We start from the raw sequence: 21,872 nt of genomic DNA on the forward strand, positions 1-21,872 counted from the left end.
TATGTCTTGCGCACAAGGGGTGCATGCAGTATTTTACAGGTTAGATCAATCTAAAAGTCTTCCTCTGATGACCGGAACCCTCACAGTATCGCTGTGTTTCCATGAGATGAAACAATAGAAACTGTCTAACTATACTGAGGAAAATATTATTTCAGCTTCAGCTAGCTTTAAGCAATGTAGCACTGACAATAATTTCAGTAAAGTGAATGTCACAGTGACAAAAGGTTTAATACATCCTAGTAAAACAGTCACATTCTGACATGATGCCCCAAAAGCAAATGGAAGCACGGCAGATAATTCCAATGGAAGATGTATCTTAACATTTCTGAAATGGAAGAATTGTGTGTGACCTTTACACAGACTGTATTTACATGAGGTCATTGTGTAGATAAATTTGCTACAGAGTAGTTTTTTCATTCAATGATGGGAACATTGGAGTATATAGGTTTTCTAACTTCAAATACAGAACAGATATCAACAAAATTGAGAATTAGTCACCATTCCAAGAGCTGTTAAAATACCAACAAACAACAAACCTTTTGTAAACCAGCTACATTTATGATTTTTTTTTCTATTTATTCAACTAGATTCAAAGTAATGGACAATGTATTATTGGCTTCATAAGAAAGGGGTCCCCTCCACATTATCAGCACAGTTATCTAAATTATCAAAAATTTGTTTCATCCCAGATCAGTTTATAGCAATCTACACATACAAAACAAATTTGGAAGCCCAGACTGATGGGATAAAAGTCTCTGCTAGTTGCTGATTATTTGCTTTGTGAAGTGAGTTTGGACAGTTTCAACCAAGTTCCTCTTGGGCATCGCTCCACAGTATAAAACTGACCCTAATTTGACACTAATTCGCATTAAATTGTTGATCACTCAAAGAGACTACAGAATGGCTTGTCTAGAAAATTGAAAGCATGGGGTCCCCTGAGGTTGGGCCTGAGTCATATTATTGGGGCAGAGTGGAGGAAGCTTGACACTGCATTTAACTATGCCTGACCTGGGAGTGCTTTATGCTGGCACTGGATGCCTGAGAATAGAAAGTATTCTATTTCACAGCACTAATATCCCTTTGTGAGCACAAAATTCACAAACAAAATAGTGAAAAAAACAAATTGAGGATAATCTGAAGCAACATAATTTCTGAAGTGTTTGAAGAACTTGCATTTATATAATGCTTTATTACACCTGCCAGAAACATCCCAATTACTGAATTACTTTCAAGTGAAGTGACATATTATTTAGGCAAAAGTGGCTGCACACAGCAAGATCCCAGAAGCAATGAGATGATAATCTGTTTTTACTGGTGTTGGTTGAGGACACCATAAGAACTCTCTGCTCATCTTCAAGTACTTCCAGGGGATCTTTAACATCCACCTGAACAGAGAGATGGGGCTTGGTTTCACATCTTATTCGAAGGACAGTAACATCAACAATACAGCACTCCCTCAGCAGCTCATCAGATTGTAAACCTAGATTACGCATTCAAATATCCACTTCGGAAAGAAAAACAGAAAGGCAGAGTATTATTTAAATGGTGATAGATTGGGGAATGTTGATGTACAAAGGGACCTGGGTGTCCTTGTACACCAGTCACTGAAAGCAAACATGCAGGTGCAGAAAGCAGTTAGGAAGGCAAATGGTATGTTGGCCTTCATTGCAAGAGGATTTGAGTACAGGAGCAAGGATGTCTTACTGCAGTTATACAGGGCCTTGGTGAGACCACACCTGTGTGCAGTTTTGGTCTCCTTACCTAAGAAAGGATATACTTGCCATAGAGGGAGTGCAGCGAAGGTTCACCAGACTGATTCCTGGGATGGCAGGACTGTCGTATGAGGAGAGATTGGGTCGACTCGACCTGTATTCACTCAAGTTTAGAAGAGTGAGAGTGGATCTCATTGAAACATATAAAATTCTGACAGGGCTAGACAGACTGGATGCAGGGAGGATGTTTCCCCTGGCTGGGGGGTCCAGAACGAGGGATCACAGTCTCAGGATATGGGGTAGGACATTTAGGACTGAGATGAGGAGAAATGTCTTCACTCAGAGGGTGGTGAACCTGTGGAATTCTCTACCGCAGAAAGCTGTGGAGGCCAAGTCACTGAATATATTTAAGAAGGAGATCGAGGATCAGCCATGATGATATTGAATGGCAGAGCAGGCTCGAAGGGCCGAATGGCCTACTCCTGATCCTATTTTCTATGTTTCCAAATCCTGGAAGGGTTTGACCCCACAACTTTCTAACTCAAAAGCAAGAGAGAGCTAAGCTGACACTACCATCTGTGCCAAGCTGATACCAAGGTAGGAATTACATCAGATACTCCATGGCTGGAAGCAGTATGTGCACTAATACTCCTGTATTTTTTTAAGAGAAGCATATGTACAACCTTGCAATAAAGAGGTACCAATGGGAATGTTTTCGGGAATGTTGTCACGGCTGTAGATAGAATGCAGGAACTCAGGTGTACAGTCGTTCTCATCAATGATGTGAATTACTACCTGGAAAATAATCGGCAAACAGTGGAAATCAGAACTTCTCAGAAGCAAAGTGAAGTAAAATGGACCTTAGTTAACCTGGAAAAAATTACCATGTACAATTTACTCTACTAATATCACTTTCAGTAACAAATCAGCAATGAAAATGCAAAGCACTGGTTAAAGGAGCAATGTCCTCTCTCACCAGATTTTCAGTCCGGATACAGTGGGAGGAATGAGAAAAACAATGGGACGGATTTTGCTGTAAAAATAACACTGAGGCTAACAGCGCTCACTCTTATTCATATGCAAATTGGACAGTAACTTCTGGCAACCGTACATGCACGGTTAAACGTAGAAATCCGGAATTTGCTGTCCGAGATGACCTGCTCCTCCAAAAGCTGATCGAAAACGACGTCTTGCTGTCCGGCTTCCCATTCAAATGTATTGAACGGCGTGAAGTTCCTGTACTTACCTGATAGACACGGACTAAACTTGCCAAAAAAAGTTAAGTCAAATCATTTCAAGTCTAAGTACCCTTTTAAAGGTGTGGTAAGTCTTAATTACTGCCAAACAACCTCTCTGGCACTGAAAATGAACTTTTACAAGTGTTGAGTCTCATTCCTTCAGATTTTAATTATTGTTGGACATCAAAAAAAAATTAAATACATTTTCATTTTCTTACTTTTTCTTTCTGTCTCTTTTATCTCTGTCTCTTAATTCAATCTTTCTTTCCCTCTCTTTATTTCACTTTCTACACCTGATTTGATATTGAATCCACTATTCTAACTTACACTTCCTGGTTCTGACTGCGCTGTTATTAATGATGCTTCTATCTGATTGGTTAAGGAAATACGTAAAAACTTGCCCGGTTCACACAGGTCCTAGATGCCCTGTAGAGGGTGCCGTGCTTTTTGCATTTCTAATTTACAGGAACTTGCTGTGCAAAACCTCATCGAAAGTCTATGGGCAAGTGCAAGTCTAACGATCAGTTCGCCGCTCACAGCAAAATCCAATAGGAATGCTGGCAAATCAGCACATTAGAAGATGTATATTATCAGTAATGAATCATCTGTTGGGTATTGATGCATTATAACAGTGTTTGTTAGTGTTAAAAATGGACCATGCGCCTTTCAGATACAGTGCACCATTTTGAATGTATGAAAATGAATTGAAAAAGGAATCCATGTGATATTATGATACGTGATTTAGATGAACATAGTGTTAATGATAACACATGATGGATGATTTGGCATTCCCAATGGTGAGCGTCACCCGCAGGAAGCACATCCAGGGAAGGTGTGCGACTTTTCACCTGCAAGAGCTGCTTCCCAATAGGAGTTCCAGATGGTGGAAATGTATCCATAATGAATAGATTAGCATAACAGATCCATTTTTATCCAGCGGCACATATGGTATTAAGTCCAGGCAAAGTGGCCTAAATTAAACATTGTTGGGCTTGTTTTATTAGCCTAAAATGAGTGCAACGATAAGCAATTTAGCAAGGCAGATGTCCGTGCCCATTCTGCATGAGTGTTCGGGCCACTTGTAAATTGGTTGGGGCCATTTTTTTAAGGCAGCTCTGGTGGTCGCCTGAAATGAAATATTGAAATAAGGCTTCTGCACCTATTTCAAACCAGGATTACTATATTTTTCCCTAGTCGGTAGACTGCGCTGTGCAAGCTCCAACTAGTATTGCCGGGGCCTGAGCAGCCTAACCAATGGTCCTTAAAGGGGCCGCTGGAGGCTGCTCAAAAAAAAAGGCCCCAAAACTTTCAAAATGTCGCTTTCTTTGGAGTTGGAAAGAGCAGGAATGTTCCTCTTGGCTCCGTAAGATAACTGCAGCCGCTGTCAGCTCGCCCTCGCCCCCACTTGATCGCTTCCTCCCTCCCGAACTTACCTGTGGGCCTTGGTGACCCGACAGGTGCCTGCAGCTCGCCTGAATTATTATGATAAGGCCCGAAGACAAATTTAAGATGGTCCTCAGGCCTCTCCGTTGCGGCGCACCAACATTGCGTGCCGTCGGAATCATGTCCATTTTTGTCCATGAACGAATTTAGGGGCCAAAGTGTTTCATACCTGGGTGCAAATAGGAATCTATGTCAATGACAGTGTCAATGGAATTTTTGTCCTTAAATGGTGATGGTACTGAGGGAGCAGGAGAGGCATATATTGGGCAGGTCAGTGCTTTGCAAACCCCACCATACCATTTTCTCCTTTCTTATCCATGGGCAGATATAGGCAAAATAGGAGGCAATTGGATATATATATGAAAAGGAAAATTTGTAGGGCTATGGGGAAAGAGCAAAGGAGTGGGACTAATTGGATAGCTCTTCCAAAGAACTGAACAGGCACGATGGGCTGAAAAGTCTCCTTCTGTGCTGTAAGATTCTATGATTCAGTCAAAGTGGCTTAGAGGTTACACAAGGCCACATTTTGAACGGTTTTGAAATGTTACAGTTTTGGAGCCCCATGCTGATTGTTCAGTGGATAAATGCGTTGCATGGTGTAGCACTAAACCATATGAAGGCCCTAGCTTCAATCTTTGATCTGTCATGAATTAGCCAGCCTCAGCCAGGAGGGTAGCAGGGATGCTATATTTGCCTTCAAGCTACAGAAAAGAAAAATCAGACACAGCTCCTGCTCCTAATTGCAATTCAGTGCTCCTGCCACAAGATCACATATGTGGACATTAGGATGGTGAAATAATCTTGTTAATTTCAGCAAAAAAGTTGGTGTAACAAGGGTTATTTCTTGTTTTAATACTTAGACCAACTTTATCAGTAAAATGATCAAATGCAGGAATTTCAATTGGTTGAGGTACTGGAGGACTACCCTTTGCCTATGAAATTGTACCCCAGCTTTAGCAGAGGAGGAGGAAGAGAAAATCATGCTGTTCAATATTAATTAAAAAAACATTAAACGTGCAGACAAAGGAATTCCAGCTGACTGCCTTACTGCGTTCATCACTAATATCCCACAATGTAATTTCACCCCTCCTGTGTCCTAGTCAGTGGCTGGGAATTTCCTTAGAATTGCTCCCCCTCGGCCGCCATAACTTTGCCGGAAACGTGGTGAAAACCCTGGTTACATGTAAACAGAGATTCCACCGCACTTCCAGAGAATTTATGGCAGTGGAGCGGGATCAGCTGTGAAGAAATTCCTGGCCAGTGTTCCAAAATGAATCAGAGATGGTACTTATATGCACACAAAAAAAAACACTTACCAATGAGTTCTTTAAAAATCCTATTTAATATTTCACACTCTATGTTATCCAATTTTTATCCATATATATTGCAATCAATGTGCGCTATAAAAATAAATAACTTGCATCATTCTGTTGAATAATTCTGATTTTTAAAAATGTTTTTCAATCAAAAACAGTTGAATTTATACCTAAGAAGAATATGATTAGAGATGGATCTTTGCATGCATGGTTCAAAGATCCTATTCAGCCAACTTTTAACCCCTTGCCTTGTTCCAGAATGTCCTGTAGCCATTCAAATTAGCTGTTCATTAAGTCTAGCCTTATGTATTGTTAGTGACAGATGCTCTACATATTGAGGGGGGCAGGGGGGGAGAGGAGAAGGGATAGAGAATTTAGCCAGACGACCAGTACACCTCCTATTTGACTCTGGGCAGCATAACGTAGAACCCTGAAAGAGTTTTTGAGCATTTAAAATCCACACCTCTTTGTTCATGAAACATCTGCAAAAATAGATCTGTGAATAATAAAAAGCACCTTTTATTTTTACCATGAATTGCTGACCCAACTGCCAAACTCTTGATCTCAGGTGTGTTGCTGTGGGCAACACTGAGCAGAGGCTAAAAAAAAATGATCTACGGGGTCAGATAAAATATGATTTGTGTCCAGAATTAATTTTGCTCTTTACTTTTTTGTCCGCTGATTCAAATTTCTCACACAGGAGAAAAGAGCTTTAATCAAAATCATTCCTAACCAAAAAAAAAATTCTCCAACCTGAATGACAAATAATTTAATTAAAATCGGCTCAGAACGTCTCAGCAATCCATTTAGTCCATACATCATGTGCTGGAGTATTTCACTGCAGGATTACTGGCACTTTCATGCGTGGATTCCACAGATGGTGTCAATATTGGAAGAAAGTGAGTCTATTAATCAGTATCACAGCAGCTTGAGAGTAGGCTTAGACCAGCTCTAGGGTGATTCCTCTTATAAAGTCTCATCAGAGGCTCCACGTGTTTGTTGCTTAGACAGTTTACATCATCCTTCTGCTGAAACTGCTTAAACTTGGTTACCCGTTTCTAACAAACTATTGATTGGAAATAGTCACTGTTTACACCCCTTATCTAGATTTAAAAACAGGACAGTAGAGTGCTGCATTCCTGCCACAGACTTTATATTAAAAAAAAGTGAAAGAAAGGCAATGGACCGTTGCTGTAAATGTCGTACAGATTTTGGTCCCGTTTTTTAAAAAATTCTGCTCTTCTTATAGATTTTTGTGCTCCTACAGCAATAATATTTGGGCTGGATTCATCCTCACAATCCTTCATGTATTGAGTTCCAGATCTGCTGTGGAACTAGTAGGAAGAATGGAGAGAGTTACTGAGAGCCTTTCCCCTCCTGGTGATGGGTTAGTGAGAGAGTGAATTGCTTGCCCAGTAATCTGCACACTCTCTTGGCTGGGGTATGGTGAGTGGCATAGGGAGATATGGGAATATGGTATTCTTTAAATGGCATTAATATAATGATATAGGTTCAAAATGAAATTGAAGATTGTTGCAGACAGATTTAAAATATTAGCTATTCTACTGCTAGCGGCGTAAGGGATATAATTCCTTTGACGAACTGTATCACAAAAAATATAGATACAGTTTGAAATTCTGATATATGATGATATTCTTTGCTATGTTTTATTCTCTGTGTCTTACTTAAAAGTTGTATTTGAGAGAGCAAAAGACAAATCAAGACAAATCGGGACTATAAATTATTCAAATTACTGATGCTTCCTCCAACATACCTCAGTGACACTGCTGAGTTCTGTGCCAGCTTCCAGTGCCCGCACCAGCAGGTGGTAGAGGTGGTGCTCGCTTTCATAGTCAATGTTGTGTACCAGGCTCAGCTCCCCATTATCCTGATTTATACTGAACAGACTGCTGGGATTGATCAGCAGGGAGTACGACAGAGGCCTCCTCTGGAAGGAGATGGCTTCTACAACTGTGATTCTGTCAAAAAGGAAACACAAACAATGATAGAAAAGATCTCATCTGTGCCTAGTAGGCTACCTTACTCGCTATCAAATGCAAACCCCAAATTGTCCATTTAATTAATGAGCACAATGTAAAATCTAGAATATAGTTTTCCTATTAATCAGAAAATCTGTATTTTATTTTCCAATATTACCATAAAATATTATGGAAAATCCATGTGAATTTTTAATATTCCTAGTATTACTTATTCTGAAAAATGTTACCATAAGTTTCAATATATTAAGAAACATGGCAGACTTTGAGTTTTTTAACCTCTGAGGTGTATTCATTAGTTGATAGAGAACTATACATTGTTGATAGATCTCACTTGTGTACTGTAGTTCTCAGTACGCTAGCATAGTGGTTATATTACTGGACTAGTAATCCAGAGGCCTGGACTAATAATCCAGAGTCATGAGTTCAAATCCCGCCACGGCAGCTGGGGAATTTAAATTCAATTAATTAAATAAAATCTGGAATTAAAATACTAGTATCAGTAATGGTGGCCATGAAACGACAGGATTGTCTTAAAAACCCATCTGATTCACCAATGTCTTTTAGGGGAGGAAACCTGCCGTCCTTACCCGGTCTGACCTATATGTGACTCCAGACCCACAGCAATGTGGTTGATTCTTAATTGCCCTCTGAAATGGCCTAGCAAGCCACTCAGTTGCAAAATCTCACTAAAAAAAAGTCATAATAAGAATAAAACCGGAAGGACCACCTGGCATCGGACCACTAGGCACCAGACATGACAAAGGCAAACCAAGCCCAGTCAACCCTGCAAAGTCCTCCTCACTAACATCTAGGGACTTGTGCCAAAATTTGGAGAGCTGTCCCACAAACTAGTCAAGCAACAGTCTGACATAGCCATACTCACAGAATCATACATTTCAGCCAATGTCCCAGACTCTTCCATCACCATCCCTGGGTATGTCCTGTCCCACTGGCAGGACAGACTGACCAGAGGTGGCGATACCGTGATATACAATCAGGAGGGAGTGGTCCTGGGAGTCCTCAACATTGACTCCGGACCCCATGAAATCTCATGGCATCAGGTCAAACATGGGCAAGGAAGCCTCCTGCTGATTACCACCTACCGCCCTCCCTCAGCTGATGAATCAGTCCTCCTCCATGTCGAACACCACTTGGAGGAAGCACTGAGGGTAGCAAGGGACAGAATGTACTCTGGGCGGGGGACTTCAATGTCCATTACCAATGGTAGCACCACTACTGACCGAGCTGGCCAAGTCCTTAAGGACATAGTTGCCAGACTGGGCCTATGGCAGGTAGTGAGCGAACCAACACGAGGGAAAAACTTACTTGACCTCGACCTCGTCCTCACCAATCTACCTGTCGCAAATGCATCTGTCCATGACAGTATTGGTAGGAGTGACCATCGCACAGTCCTCGTGGAGACGAAGTCCCATCTTCGCACTGAGAGCACCATCCAACGTGTTGTGTGGTGCTACCACCGTGCTAAATGGGATAGATTCAGAACAGATCTAGCAGCTCAAAATTGGGCATCCATGAGGCGCTGTGGGCCATCAGCAGCAGCAGAATTGTATTCCAGCACAATCTGTAACCTCATGGGCCGGCATATTCCTCACTCTACCATTACCAACAAGCCAGGGGATCAACCCAGGTTCAATGAGGAGTGTAGAAGAGCATGCCAGGAGCAGCACCAGGCGTACCTAAAAACGAGGTGCCAACCTGGTGAAGCTACAACTCAGGACTACATGCATGCTAAACAACGGAAGCAACATGCTATAGACAGAGCTAAGCGATTCCACAACCAACGGATCAGATCAAAGCTCTGCAGTCCTGCCACGTCCAGTCGTGAATGGTGGTGGACAATTAAACAACTAATTGGGAGAGCTGTCCCACAAACTAGTCAAGCAACAGTCTGACATAGCCATACTCACAGAATCATACACTTCAGCCAACGTCCCAGACTCTTCCATCACCATCCCTGGGAGGAGGAGGCTCTGTAAACATCCCCATCCTCAATGATGGCGGAGTCCAGCACGAGTGCAAAAGACAAGGCTGAAGCGTTTTCAACCATCTTCAGCCAGAAGTGCCGAGTGGATGATCCATCTAGGCCTCCTCCTGATATCCACACCATCACAGAAGCCAGTCTTCAGCCAATTCGATTCACTCCACGTGATATCAAGAAACGGCTGAGTGCACTGGATACAGCAAAGACTATGGGCCCCGACAACATCCCAGCTGTAGTGCTGAAAACTTGTGCTCCAGAACTAGTTGTGCCTCTAGCCAAGCTCTTCCAGTCTAGCTACAACACTGGCATCTACCCGACAATGTGGAAAATTGCCCAGGTATGTCCTGTCCACAAAAAGCAGGACAAATCCAATCCGGCCAATTACCGCCCCATCAGTCTACTCTCAATCATCAGCAAAGTGATGGAAGGGGTCGTCGACAGTGCTATCAAGCGACACTTACTCACCAATAACCTGCTCAACGATGCTCAGTTTGGGTTCCGCCAGGACCACTTGGCTCCAGACATCATTACAGCCTTGGTCCAAACATGGACAAAAGAGCTGAATTCCAGAGGTGAGGTGAGAGTGACTGCCCTTGACATCAAGGCAGCATTTGACCGAGTGTGGCACCAAGGAGCCCAAGTAAAATTTAAGTCAATGGGAATCAGGGGGAAAACTCTCCAGTGGTTGGAGTCATACCTAGCACAAAGGAAGATGGTAGTGGTTGTTGGAGGCCAATCGTCTCAGCCCCAGGACATTGCTGCAGGAGTTCCTCAGGGCAGTGTCCTAGGCCCAACCATCTTCAGCTACTTCATCAATGACCTTCCCTCCTTCATTAGGTCAGAAATGGGGATGTTCGCTGACGATTGCACAGTGTTCAGTTCCATTTGCAACCCCTCAAATAATGAAGTAGTCCGAGCCCGCATGCAGCAAGACCTGGACAACATCCAGGCTTGGGCTGATAAGTGGCAAGTAACATTCACATCAAACAAGTGCCAGGCAATGACCATCTCCAACAAGAGAGAGTCTAACTACCTCCCCTTGACATTCAACAGCATTACCATTGCCGAATCCCCCACCATCAACATCCTGGGGGTCACCATTGACCAGAAACTTAACTGGACCAGCCACATAAATACTGTGGCTACAAGAGCAGGTCACAGGCTAGGTATTCTGCGGCGAGTGACTCACCTCCTGACTCCCCAAAGCCTTTCCACCCTCTACAAGGCACAAGTCAGGAGTGTGATGTAATACTCTCCACTTGCCTGGATGAGTGCAGCTCCAACAACACTCAAGAAGCTTGACACCATCCAGGACAAAGCAGCCCGCTTGATTGGCACCCCATCCACCACCCTAGACATCCACTCCCTTCACCACCGGTGCACAGTGGCTGCAGTGTGTACCATCCACAGGATGCACTGCAGCAACTCGCCAAGGCTTCTTCGACAGCACCTCCGAAACCGGCGACCTCTACCACCTAGAAGGACAAGGGCAGCAGGCGCATGGGAACAACACCACCTGCACATTCCCCTCCAAGTCACACACCATCCCGACTTGGAAATATATTGTCGTTCCTTCATCGTCGCTGGGTCAAAATCCTGGAACTCCCTAACTAACAGCACTGTGGGAGAATCTTCACCACACAGCGGTGCAGTGATTCAAGAAGGCGGCTCACCACCACCTTCTCAAGGGCAATTAGAGATGGGCAATAAATGCCGGCCTTGCCAGCGATGCCCATATCCCATGAACAAATAAAGAAAAAGGTTGTACTGGTTTGTAACTCGCTCTAAATTATATAGAGCAGAGACCAGTCTATACAATGTTCAGACTGTACTAGTCTGTAACTAGCTCTACATTATATATAGCCAAGATCAATGTGGTTAGTATTCTGATTGTGCTAGTATGTGACTAACTCTACATGACATAGAGCAGAAACCGGTGTATGTAGCACTTGGGCTGTATCGATCTGTAACTAGTTCTACATTTCACAGAATATAGCTGAGACCCTGAATAAAGTTAAGGTTATATTCATTAATTAATCAACCAGAAGTAAAGGAGAAAATTGAGCCCTGAGACTTCAGCACACAGTGTCGAAGATTGTAAGTAACTCCAGTGCAATATTATAGCTGAAGCAATTATAGGAGCAGAAGGTTCTAAAATAGTGTGAAAATATACTGATAACTCGTGAAGTGCGGCATTGTACCTAAGAGTCTAATAACATAAATGGAAACCGGGAGAGTCAGCTCTGAATTTCAGTCAGGCACCCGCATTTACAATTTCATAAAGCAAGTCACAGCAAATGCAGAATATGTGCACTGTCAGGAACTCAGGGATTAAATAAACTAAAGAAAAGTTAAAGCAGCTACAACGTGGGTGCGTATATTACACTGTGCTCAAAGGAATAGAGTGACATTTTAAATTCTTTTTAAATGTGTGCATCCTCATACTTCAAAAAGGTAGTTTTTTTTTAAAGGAGCAATATCTTCATGAAAAAATGTTTGGCAAATCGTCACCGTTTTCCCTACCGCTCTATGTGAACTGCCTTCAGATATTCTTTACATTAAATGTACTATATAAATGCAAGTTACTGTTATTCTGAACATTCTTCCTTCCCAAACAAAGCAAAGGGGCTTATACCAGACACTCTTTCATGAAGACACAACCCAATTAAAATGTTTTACTTTTTTTTCACACTATCGCTAGTAAGGAGCCCAGCTGGTCTGTTAGTATTCCAAATGCATGTTTATACCTTGAAAACCACGGGCATACGTGACATATGTGACATGACAACAATTCTTTTTGTTTCAAATTTTCTCCCCTCCTCTACCTAACACAAGTGGCCCATCTTTGCGTAAGTGAGTATCAGCAAGTTAATGGACTGTGGGAACACTGTAACTGAGTTCAATCAGATAAGGGGTGATCTAATTGAAATGTTTAAGATGATTAAAAGGATTTGATAGGGTAGATAGAGAGAAACTAGGGGGCATAACCTTAAAATTAGAGCTGGGCTGTTCAGGGGTAATGTCAGAAAGCACTTCTTTATGCAAAAGGAGTGGAAATCTGGAACTCTCTCCCCCAAAAAGCTGCTGAGGCCAGGTCAGTTGAAAATTTCAAAACTGAGATTGATAGATTTTTGTTAGGCAAGGGTACAGAAGCAAGGTTACAGAACCAAGGCTGGTAGATGGAGTTAAGATACAGATCAGCCATGATCTAATTGGATGGCGGAACAGGCTCGAGGTGCTGAATGGCCTGCTCCTGTTCCTATGTTACCTATGTTCACCCACACTTATACAGGCAGAATCCCAGGCAGGAATCACTGGATAACGATTAGGAGCAGGAACCCCTGCCAACCAGAAATTAAACCAGGGACCTAATGTTCTGCATGGCATAATACAATCCAGTGCCTTTACCCACGATACCACTGAGGTAGTTAGATATAAATTCTAAAATGAATTCAGATCTGATATTTAACCAGAATTCATTCCTGTTGCATTCTCAGATCAAGCTCCCCTTGGAATGACTATATCTGTGCTCTTTCTGCTTCCAACATCCCTTTGAACACTGAATGCTCTTTGTAGGTTTCAAGCAGCAGCACACACTGCACTTTTAGCATATAACAGCAGCACAAATGTTGTGTATGTTTGAAATATTGAACATTACAAAGCATACACAACTATCCAGCATGCAAAGTATAAAAATATCAAATATAATAAAATATAAAAATAAAAATAAAATATAATAAAGAATAGTCAGCACGGATTTCAAAAGGATGGTCATGCTTGACCAACCTTGTTGAATTCTTTGAAGAAGTACAGAAAGGGTAGACAAGGGTAACGAAGTAGATTAATCTATTTGCATTTTCAAAAGGCCTTCGATAAGGTATCATATAGTAGACTCGTGACTATGGTTAGAACATGTGGAATCAGAGGACTAGTAGCAGAATAGATGGCTACAAAACAGAAAACCAAGAGTAGGAGTTAAAGATAGTTACTCAGACTGACAAAAGATGGGAAGTGGTGTTCCACAAGGATCGGTGCTGGGACCACTGTTGTTCACCAATTACATAAACGATTTGGACTCGGAATCAGAAGTACAATTGCAAACTTTGCGGACGACACCAAATTGAGAGGTATAGTGAGGAGGACTGCGACAAAATACAGGAAGACATTAATAATCTTGTCGAATGGGCATGTAAATGGCAAATGAATTTCAATATAGATAAGTGCGAGGTGGTGCATTTTGGTAGGAAGAATAAGGGGGCCACACACTGCTTGGATAATAAGAGTCTAAATGGGGAAGAGGAGCAGAGGGATCTGTCAATATAGATACACAAATCACTAAAAATAGTTACACAGGTTAATAAGGCCATAAAAAAGCAAACCAAGCACTGGGGATCATTTCTAGAGGGATAGAATTGAAAAGCAGAGAAGTTATGTTAAACTTGTATAGAACCTTGGTTAGACCACATTTGCAGTACTATGAACAGTTCTGGTCTCTATATTATAAAAAGGGTATAGAAGTACTAGAGAAGTTGCAAAAAAGATTTACTAGGATGATATCAGAACTGAGAGGTTATACCTATCAGGAAAGATTAAGCAGGTTGGGGCTACTTTCTCTAGAAAAGAGAAGGCAGAGGGGTGACCTGGTAGAGGCCTTTAAGATTATGAAAGGGTTTGATAGAGTAGATGCAGAGAAGATGTTTCCACTTGCAGGGGAGACCAGAACTAGGGTCCATAAATATAAGATAATCACTAATAAATCTAATAGGGAATTCGGGAGAATCTTCTTTGCCCAGAGAATGGTTAGAATGTGGAACTCACTACCACAAGGAGTAGTTGAGGCGACTAGCATAGATGCATTTAAGCGGAAGTTAGATAAACACATGAGGGAGAAAGGAATAGAAGGATATGCTGATAGGGTTAGATGAAGTAGGAGGGAGGAGGCTTGTGTGGAGCTTAAACACCGGCATAGACCTGTTGGGCCGAATGGCCTGTTTCTGTGCTGTACATTCTATGTAATTCTATGTAATCTATGTAATTATTTACAGTATTCTTTGAATAAACATGGTTTCTTAAAAATCCTGCTTTTTTTTGGGTTTCCTCTTCAAGGCATTGCTATGAATTGACTGTTATCTTGATTCTATGGTTGCACCAGAGTTCAATTGTGAGATCTTTCTGATCTGTCATGCTCAGTGGCAATTGAGCCAGGTTAGGAAAACACTAGCATATGGTTAGGAAGTGGAAAATTCAGTCAGGGTTGTATGGAATGTTTAAAACCCCTTGAACAAAAACCTTTTAAGACATTTGGATATTACATTTAAAGGGTTGACTTGCCCCTTTGGACATTGGGACAGTATACATTTAAAACTGCAAAAGCAGCAGCAATGTACAGACACTTCAACAAGCTTTGGTTTTCAATAACAACTGATAAGAACGATAGCTGTATAGAAGCTACGAGAGGGTTCTTACAACAATATAAAGATCCTCATAACAACTTTGTTTCTCAAAGCAATTAACTTGGAAAAACAGCGCTGAGATAACAAGAAATCCTTGAAAAACAAAGCTGCACCTGGATTCACATGGACAAGAAGCCAAAGCAGTGTTCACATGGTTTTTGAGTGGTCCAGCCAACCATCCATCATTAATGCAATGGTGGGCGAGTGGCCAAAATGGACTTCTCATAACTTTGAACACACCCTAACTGCAAAAAAACATATAAAGATAGGGCCTGGCAGCAGCTTCAACAGTCAAAAATTGGAGAGTCAACAGTCGGAGGAGTTGCAGACAGAGAAGCTTGACAAAGCTTTGCCTGGAAGCAGAAACTTCAAGAAGAAGAAGAAGAAACTCCAACAACAAGAATACAAAGAAGCTCAAGACACAAGAAGCTGATCACTTCTGAACTGCCTTGATGCTGAAATCCTTGGTTTATGGTTGTATGTATTGCTTGTTTTGCTTCATGTTTGTGTGAACTTTTAAATCATTAAATACTGCATATAGAGTCATAGAGTCATAGAGTTATACAGCACGGATAGAGGCCCTTCGGCCCATCGTGTCCGCACCGGCCATCAGCCCTGTCTACTCTAATCCCATATTCCAGCATTTGGTCCGTAGCCTTGTATGCTATGGCATTTCAAGTGCTCATCCAAATGCTTCTTGAATGTTGTGAGGGTTCCTGCCTCCACAACCCGTTCAGGCAGTGAGTTCCAGACTCCAACCACCCTCTGGGTGAAAAAGTTCTTTCTCAAATCCCCTCCAAACCTCCCGCCTTTTACCTTGAATCTATGTCCCCTTGTTATAGAACCCTCAACAAAGGGAAAAAGCTCCTTAGTATCCATCCTATCTGTGCCCCTCATAATTTTGTACACCTCAATCATGTCCCCCCTCAGCCTCCTCTGCTCCAAGGAAAACAAACCCAATCTTCCCAGTCTCTCTTCATAGCTGAAGCGCTCCAGCCCTGGTAACATCCTGGTGAATCTCCTCTGCACCCTCTCCAAAGCGATCACATCCTTCCTGTAGTGCGGCGACCAGAACTGCACACAGTACTCCAGCTGTGGCCTAACCAGTGTTTTATACAGCTCCATCATAACCTCCTTGCTCTTATATTCTATGCCTCGGCTAATAAAAGCAAGTATCCCATATGCCTTCTTTACCACCTTATCTACCTGTTCCGCCGCCTTCAGGGATCTGTGAACTTGCACACCAAGATCCCTCTGACCCTCTGTCTTGCCTAGGGTCCTCCCATTCATTGTGTATTCCCTTGCCTTGTTAGTCCCTCCAAAGTGCATCACCTCGCACTTTTCCGGGTTAAATTCCATTTGCCACTGTTCCGCCCATCTGACCAACCCATCTATATCGTCCTGCAGACTGAGGCTATCCTCCTCGCTATTTACCACCCTACCAATCTTTGTATCATCAGCGAACTTACTGATCATACCTTTTACATTCATATCCAAGTCATTAATGTAGACCACAAACAGCAAGGGACCCAGCACCGATCCCTGTGGTACCCCACTGGCCACAGGCTTCCAGTCACAAAAACAACCTTCGACCATCACCCTCTGCCTTCTGCCACTAAGCCAGTTTTGTATCCAAAGTGCCAAGGCACCCTGGATTCCATGGGCTCGTACCTTCTTGACCAGTCTCCTGTGGGGGACTTTATCGAAGGCCTTACTGAAATCCATGTATACCACATCCACTGCGTTACCCTCATCCACACGCCTAGTCACCCCCTCAAAAAATTCAATCAAATTAGTCAGACATGATCTTCCCTTGACAAAGCCATGTTGACTATCCCTGATTAATCCTTGCTTCTCCAAGTGGAGACTAATTTTGTCCTTCAGAATTTTTTCCAAACATGTGTATAACTGGTAGAGTAAGGTTGTATGTATTGCATGCTTTACTTCATTCATGTTTGTATAAATTGTTAAATCATTAAATAATCATTTTTGATTATTGAAACTACTACACAAGGGTGACTTTCTTTGACTGCTATTGTCCAGGTCCACGAACCACTGGGAAAGTAGGATTTCCCTACAGGGTTTCCACTCCTGATTGCTTTCCATTGGAAAGTGTGCACATGAGGATGTCAGTTGATAGGATTGAGTTTGGATGAAAAGACTGCCCACAGTCACTGTCTTGCCTCATGCATTAAGATAAGGGGCAGCGTTAGTACTGTGCAACCCATGCAATTGCACGGGGCCCCGAGCCAGTCAGGGGCCCCGAGCGGATTCAATGATACAAGATTAAGTAGGTAGTATATAGTATCACTGTCTAGTAAATGTAGGGGTCCCAAACCGAACTTTGCACTGGGTTCCCATAAGGCAAACACCATCCTGATTAATACAAACATCTGAGTTAGGTTCTAGAGGTTGCTACTCCTCCCCATAGGCCCATGTCACAGCATGAATTCACGAATCGGGAGAACAAGGGGGAAAACGAGGAGAAGATTGTGGGGGGGGGGGGGGTGGAATCACGAAAGCATGAAGGAACTGCTCCCAAAACATTAATTTGTTTGTTCTTCCTGACCTGCGGTGAGTTTCCAGCATTTTCTGCTTTTGTTTCAAATTTCAAGCATCTGCTTTTTATTTTGGTTTTTGTTTACAAAAATATTAACTGTATCAGCCATATTTACAGGGAGATACCGGTGTGTCAACAAGAAAGATTTTGGGGGAGGACATAATTTTTCACCAGCTTTTTAATTAACAAGCAGAGTTAATATACATGTCAATTAAAACATCTTGATAACAAATTATTGGAGTATATTACTCTATAACACACTATAAAATTTTAGAAGGAGGTAAGCAAAGAGGCAGATAAAACTTCTCTATATCTTGATTGATATCTTAGTGATTGAAATACACCCCTTCATGTGTGTGTTGAAAACAAGTAATCCAAAACCTAATATAACAGAGTCACTGCTTTGGCACATTGTTCTTTCCGATATAGACCTGCTTAGCTCTGGGAACGGGGCAGGCGACTAAAAGCCATTAAGATGCTTTGCTTTTCTTTCACATAAGCTGCCATGAGGGATGCCATTGCTGAGGAAATTATTGCCTACAACACATTCATTTCTGATAAACATTACAACTTTGTTAAATCACAGTCTTCTCCTATTGGAAATGGATCTAGGATCTAGGAATGTTTGTGAGAGGACACTCTTGATAGAGTAACATTTTGCTGTCTCACATTGGCACAAACATTTTAATGTGGATTTAAGAATGGTTTAAAATATCGAATTAATAAAACTGTTGCTTGAACTGGAGTTTCACCGTTTTTACCAATATTCATTGCTATGCTCTTCTGGAATATTATTCCTACAGATACAAAATGACGTCAAACGTGTATTGATGCTGTCTAGAAAATTTATAGGAATGGCAGCTATTTAAATTGGCAATGTTTGAGCCAGTTGTCTTATACTGATAGGCTCTGACAGATGCTACTTACGGCTGTCCTGCTGGGGTATTTTCAGAAACAAACACACTGTAGGACACATTGGTAAACTGTGGGGGTCTGGAGCCGACCAGAATGAAAATAGATGCATGAGGACCTTTTTTGCCCCGCCTATCGACAGCCAGCACAGTTAACACGTATTCATTGTGTCTGAGCAGAGTTGAGCCAGTGGTCCTGATGATGCCTGAACTCTTGTCAGCTTCAAATCTCCCTTCTCCGCCTGTAGGTATCAGAGTCATGATATGTTAGGCACATGAAGAGGAAGCAATGTAAATCTGAGCCTTTAGCTATTGAATTATTCTGATAACATTTTCACTGGGCAGAATCACTACATGTCTTTAGACTAAAAGGATGGAATTGACTTCAACATAATTTAAAGACATTGCCAAAGGCTAATTTGGGATATTAGTAAAATAAATATCACTGGTTAAAGAAATATCAAAAAAATTTAAACTAAATTATTTCTATAGGAGTGAATGACATCATAGACATGAAGATTGTTTTATTTTTTAATTGAAAATCTCATGCTAGTGTTATAAGTAGATTAGATTGTGAGGTGAGATGAAAATATGTCCATTCATGAAGTTGTCCATAACCCAGTCATGGGTTATCCAGTTAGTCTCACTTGTGGAGACATTTATCATATCTCATGGCTGCCTAGCCAGAACATATCCTGAGTGTATAGAGCAGCCTGGAATAGCCACGGCTGTTTCCACCATAAAGATGTCTCAATAGCATCATCTTCAGAACACTGCAGCACTTCAGTCTAAGCTGGTTCTGTATTCATCCAAGGCAACTCGATGCTTATTGCTCAGTAACCATTTTGTTGCAAAGAAATCCTTATAAAGATGACTTCTAAGCTCACCCAATGGCTTCACTGGTTCCCATTCCCAAACACTATTCAGCGACCACTGAAAATGTTATCGGTGTGAATACGGGGTGACAGGATTAGGCTCAGTTCTCAAGGCCCAATACTTTAATTGCCTGCTGACATTAATATATGGGCTCTCAGATGGAGAGTGGTCATTTGAGCAAAGTACTAGCAGACTTCAGAAGAGGAGGGGAAAAAAATAAAAAGTTAAAGAACATTATTGGCTTGCAAATAATTGACTAACTTTATTACACCATAAATAATCACTTTGACAAGATACGAGATAATTTAATGCCTGTGGAACTATATCTCTGTGAGGAGTAAACATCTTCATACAGGAGGACAGTAAAAAGAGGAAAAAATTAAACTGGTGAGCTTGGGGGTGTGGAGGGGCGTGTTGGGGGGAGAATGAAGCTTAGGGATGCCAATCCAGTCATTCCTATATTTTGGGATAGTGGCTGGATCAAGAGCAGCATTGGCTGAGGTACAGGAGCACCTCTCAGATAAAGAGGGGACCATGACATGAGACAGATCATAGAGAAAGAGGAAAATACAAAAATACCTTACCTACGAAAAATCTTACCTTTGAAACACATTGAATATACAGAAAATTTCTGACATTCTTTCTTACCCTCTGTTAGAAAGTACTCGATTCCATCAGCGGAGTGATCTGAATCATCCCACGCAGAAAGCTGGAAAACAGATGTACCCATGGGAGCATCTGAAGATACGGCTGTTAGATAAGGAAAAGGCTGCATCGTCCACTCTGGAAAGCTTTCCCTCAACACATTGAGCATCAAATGGCATAGGTACCACTCTTCACCTGCAAAAAGTCAATAGTCAACTCACTGTTTCTCACATTCTTCTCTAAGTGGTTCATGATGACTTTTCTAACATACACTACATTTTTCCAATTATAGCAGAGCCCTGTTAATTGTGACATCCTGTGGAGATAGAATTGTGCAATTTGTAAAATGATCCCCATTTAGCTCATCACGATAAAAGCTATCAGTGCTATAGAAGTGAACGTGACCCCACACTTGCATCAATATCAGCACAAGACTTGCACAACTAGATATCTCAGGACAGTTTGAATGCAGCGCCACACCCATGTAATATTTCTCAGCCTTAAGCTTGGAAAAGTACCCACCCAACTCACACCAGTCATCATGGCCTCTCTGTGTGAGATTGCCAATTTAGTGCTGTGTTATGGCAGATTTCTGGGGTGGACTTGTAACTGGTCGAGACTGCTTAAACTAGTTCTACTAAGAATCCTTTCAGTTGAGGGAAGGGGAGATTTTCGACCCATCAGTTAGGACTAGATGCTAATTCAGGTTCTGAGAGGAAAGCATTCTAAGTAGCTGCATCATCCAGGCCCCTATTTCACCACATCTCTTAAAGAATGGAGCATTTCATGCAGAGAATACAATTGCATGAAAATAATAAAGAGCCTGCATTTATATAGTATCTTATATCCTCAGAACATTCCAAAGTGCTTTAAGCCAATTGATTACTTTTGAAACATGGCAGCCAGCATGGATTTGTTAAGGGAAGGTCATGTCTGACTAACTTGATTGAATTTTTTGAGGAGGTAACAAGGAGGGTCGATGAGGGTAGCGTGTTTGATGTAGTCTACATGGATTTTAGCAAGGCTTTTGACAAGGTCCCACATGGCAGACTGGTCAGGAAAGGAAAAGCCCATGGGATCCAAGGGAAAGTTGGATCCAAAATTGGCTCAGTGGCAGGAAGCAAAGGGTAATGATCGACGGGTTGTTTTGTGACTGGAAGGCTGTTTCCAGTGGGGTTCCACAGGGCTCAGTACTAGGTCCTTTGCTTTTTGTGGTTTATATTAATGATTTAGACTTGAATGTGGGGGGCTTGATCAAGAAGTTTGCAGATGATACAAAAATTGGCCGTATGGTTAATAGTGAGGAGGAAAGCTGTAGACTGCAGGAAGATATCAATGGACTGGTCAGGTGGGCAGAAAAGTGGCAAATGGAATTCAATCCAGAGAAGTGATAGGTAATGCATTTGGGGAAGACAAACAAGGCGAGGGAGTACACAACAAATGGGAGGATACTGAAAGGTGTAGAGGAACAAAGAGACCTTGGAACACGTATCCACTGATCCCTGAATGTGGCAGGACAGGTAGTGGTTAAAAAGGCATATGGGATACTTTTCTTTATTAGCCCAGGCATAGAATATAAGAGCAAGGAGGTTACGCTAGAACTGTATAAAACATTGGTTCGGCCACAGCTTGAGTACTGCGTCCAGTCCTGGTCACCACTTTGCAGGAAAGAAGTGATTGCACTAGAGAGTGTATAGAGGAGATTTACGAGGATGT

General features: G+C 41.9%; 1 protein-coding gene across 1 annotated transcript in view; it reads right to left on the reverse strand.

Annotated features, from left to right (window-relative positions):
• si:dkey-22o22.2 (neural-cadherin) overlaps window positions 1-21,872 on the reverse strand; it is a 222,235-nt gene that overhangs the window by 101,400 nt on the left and 98,963 nt on the right. The window contains exons 2-5 of the mRNA XM_067977013.1: window positions 20,160-20,351; window positions 18,652-18,877; window positions 7,484-7,688; window positions 2,396-2,507 (exon numbers count right to left, since the gene is read on the reverse strand). Coding sequence (XP_067833114.1) covers window positions 2,396-2,507; window positions 7,484-7,688; window positions 18,652-18,877; window positions 20,160-20,351 — 735 coding nt within the window. The remainder of the gene's footprint in view (window positions 1-2,395; window positions 2,508-7,483; window positions 7,689-18,651; window positions 18,878-20,159; window positions 20,352-21,872) is intronic.

This window comes from Heptranchias perlo, chromosome 3 (assembly GCF_035084215.1).
Source record: "Heptranchias perlo isolate sHepPer1 chromosome 3, sHepPer1.hap1, whole genome shotgun sequence".
NCBI classification, from domain to species: Eukaryota; Metazoa; Chordata; class Chondrichthyes; order Hexanchiformes; family Hexanchidae; genus Heptranchias; species Heptranchias perlo.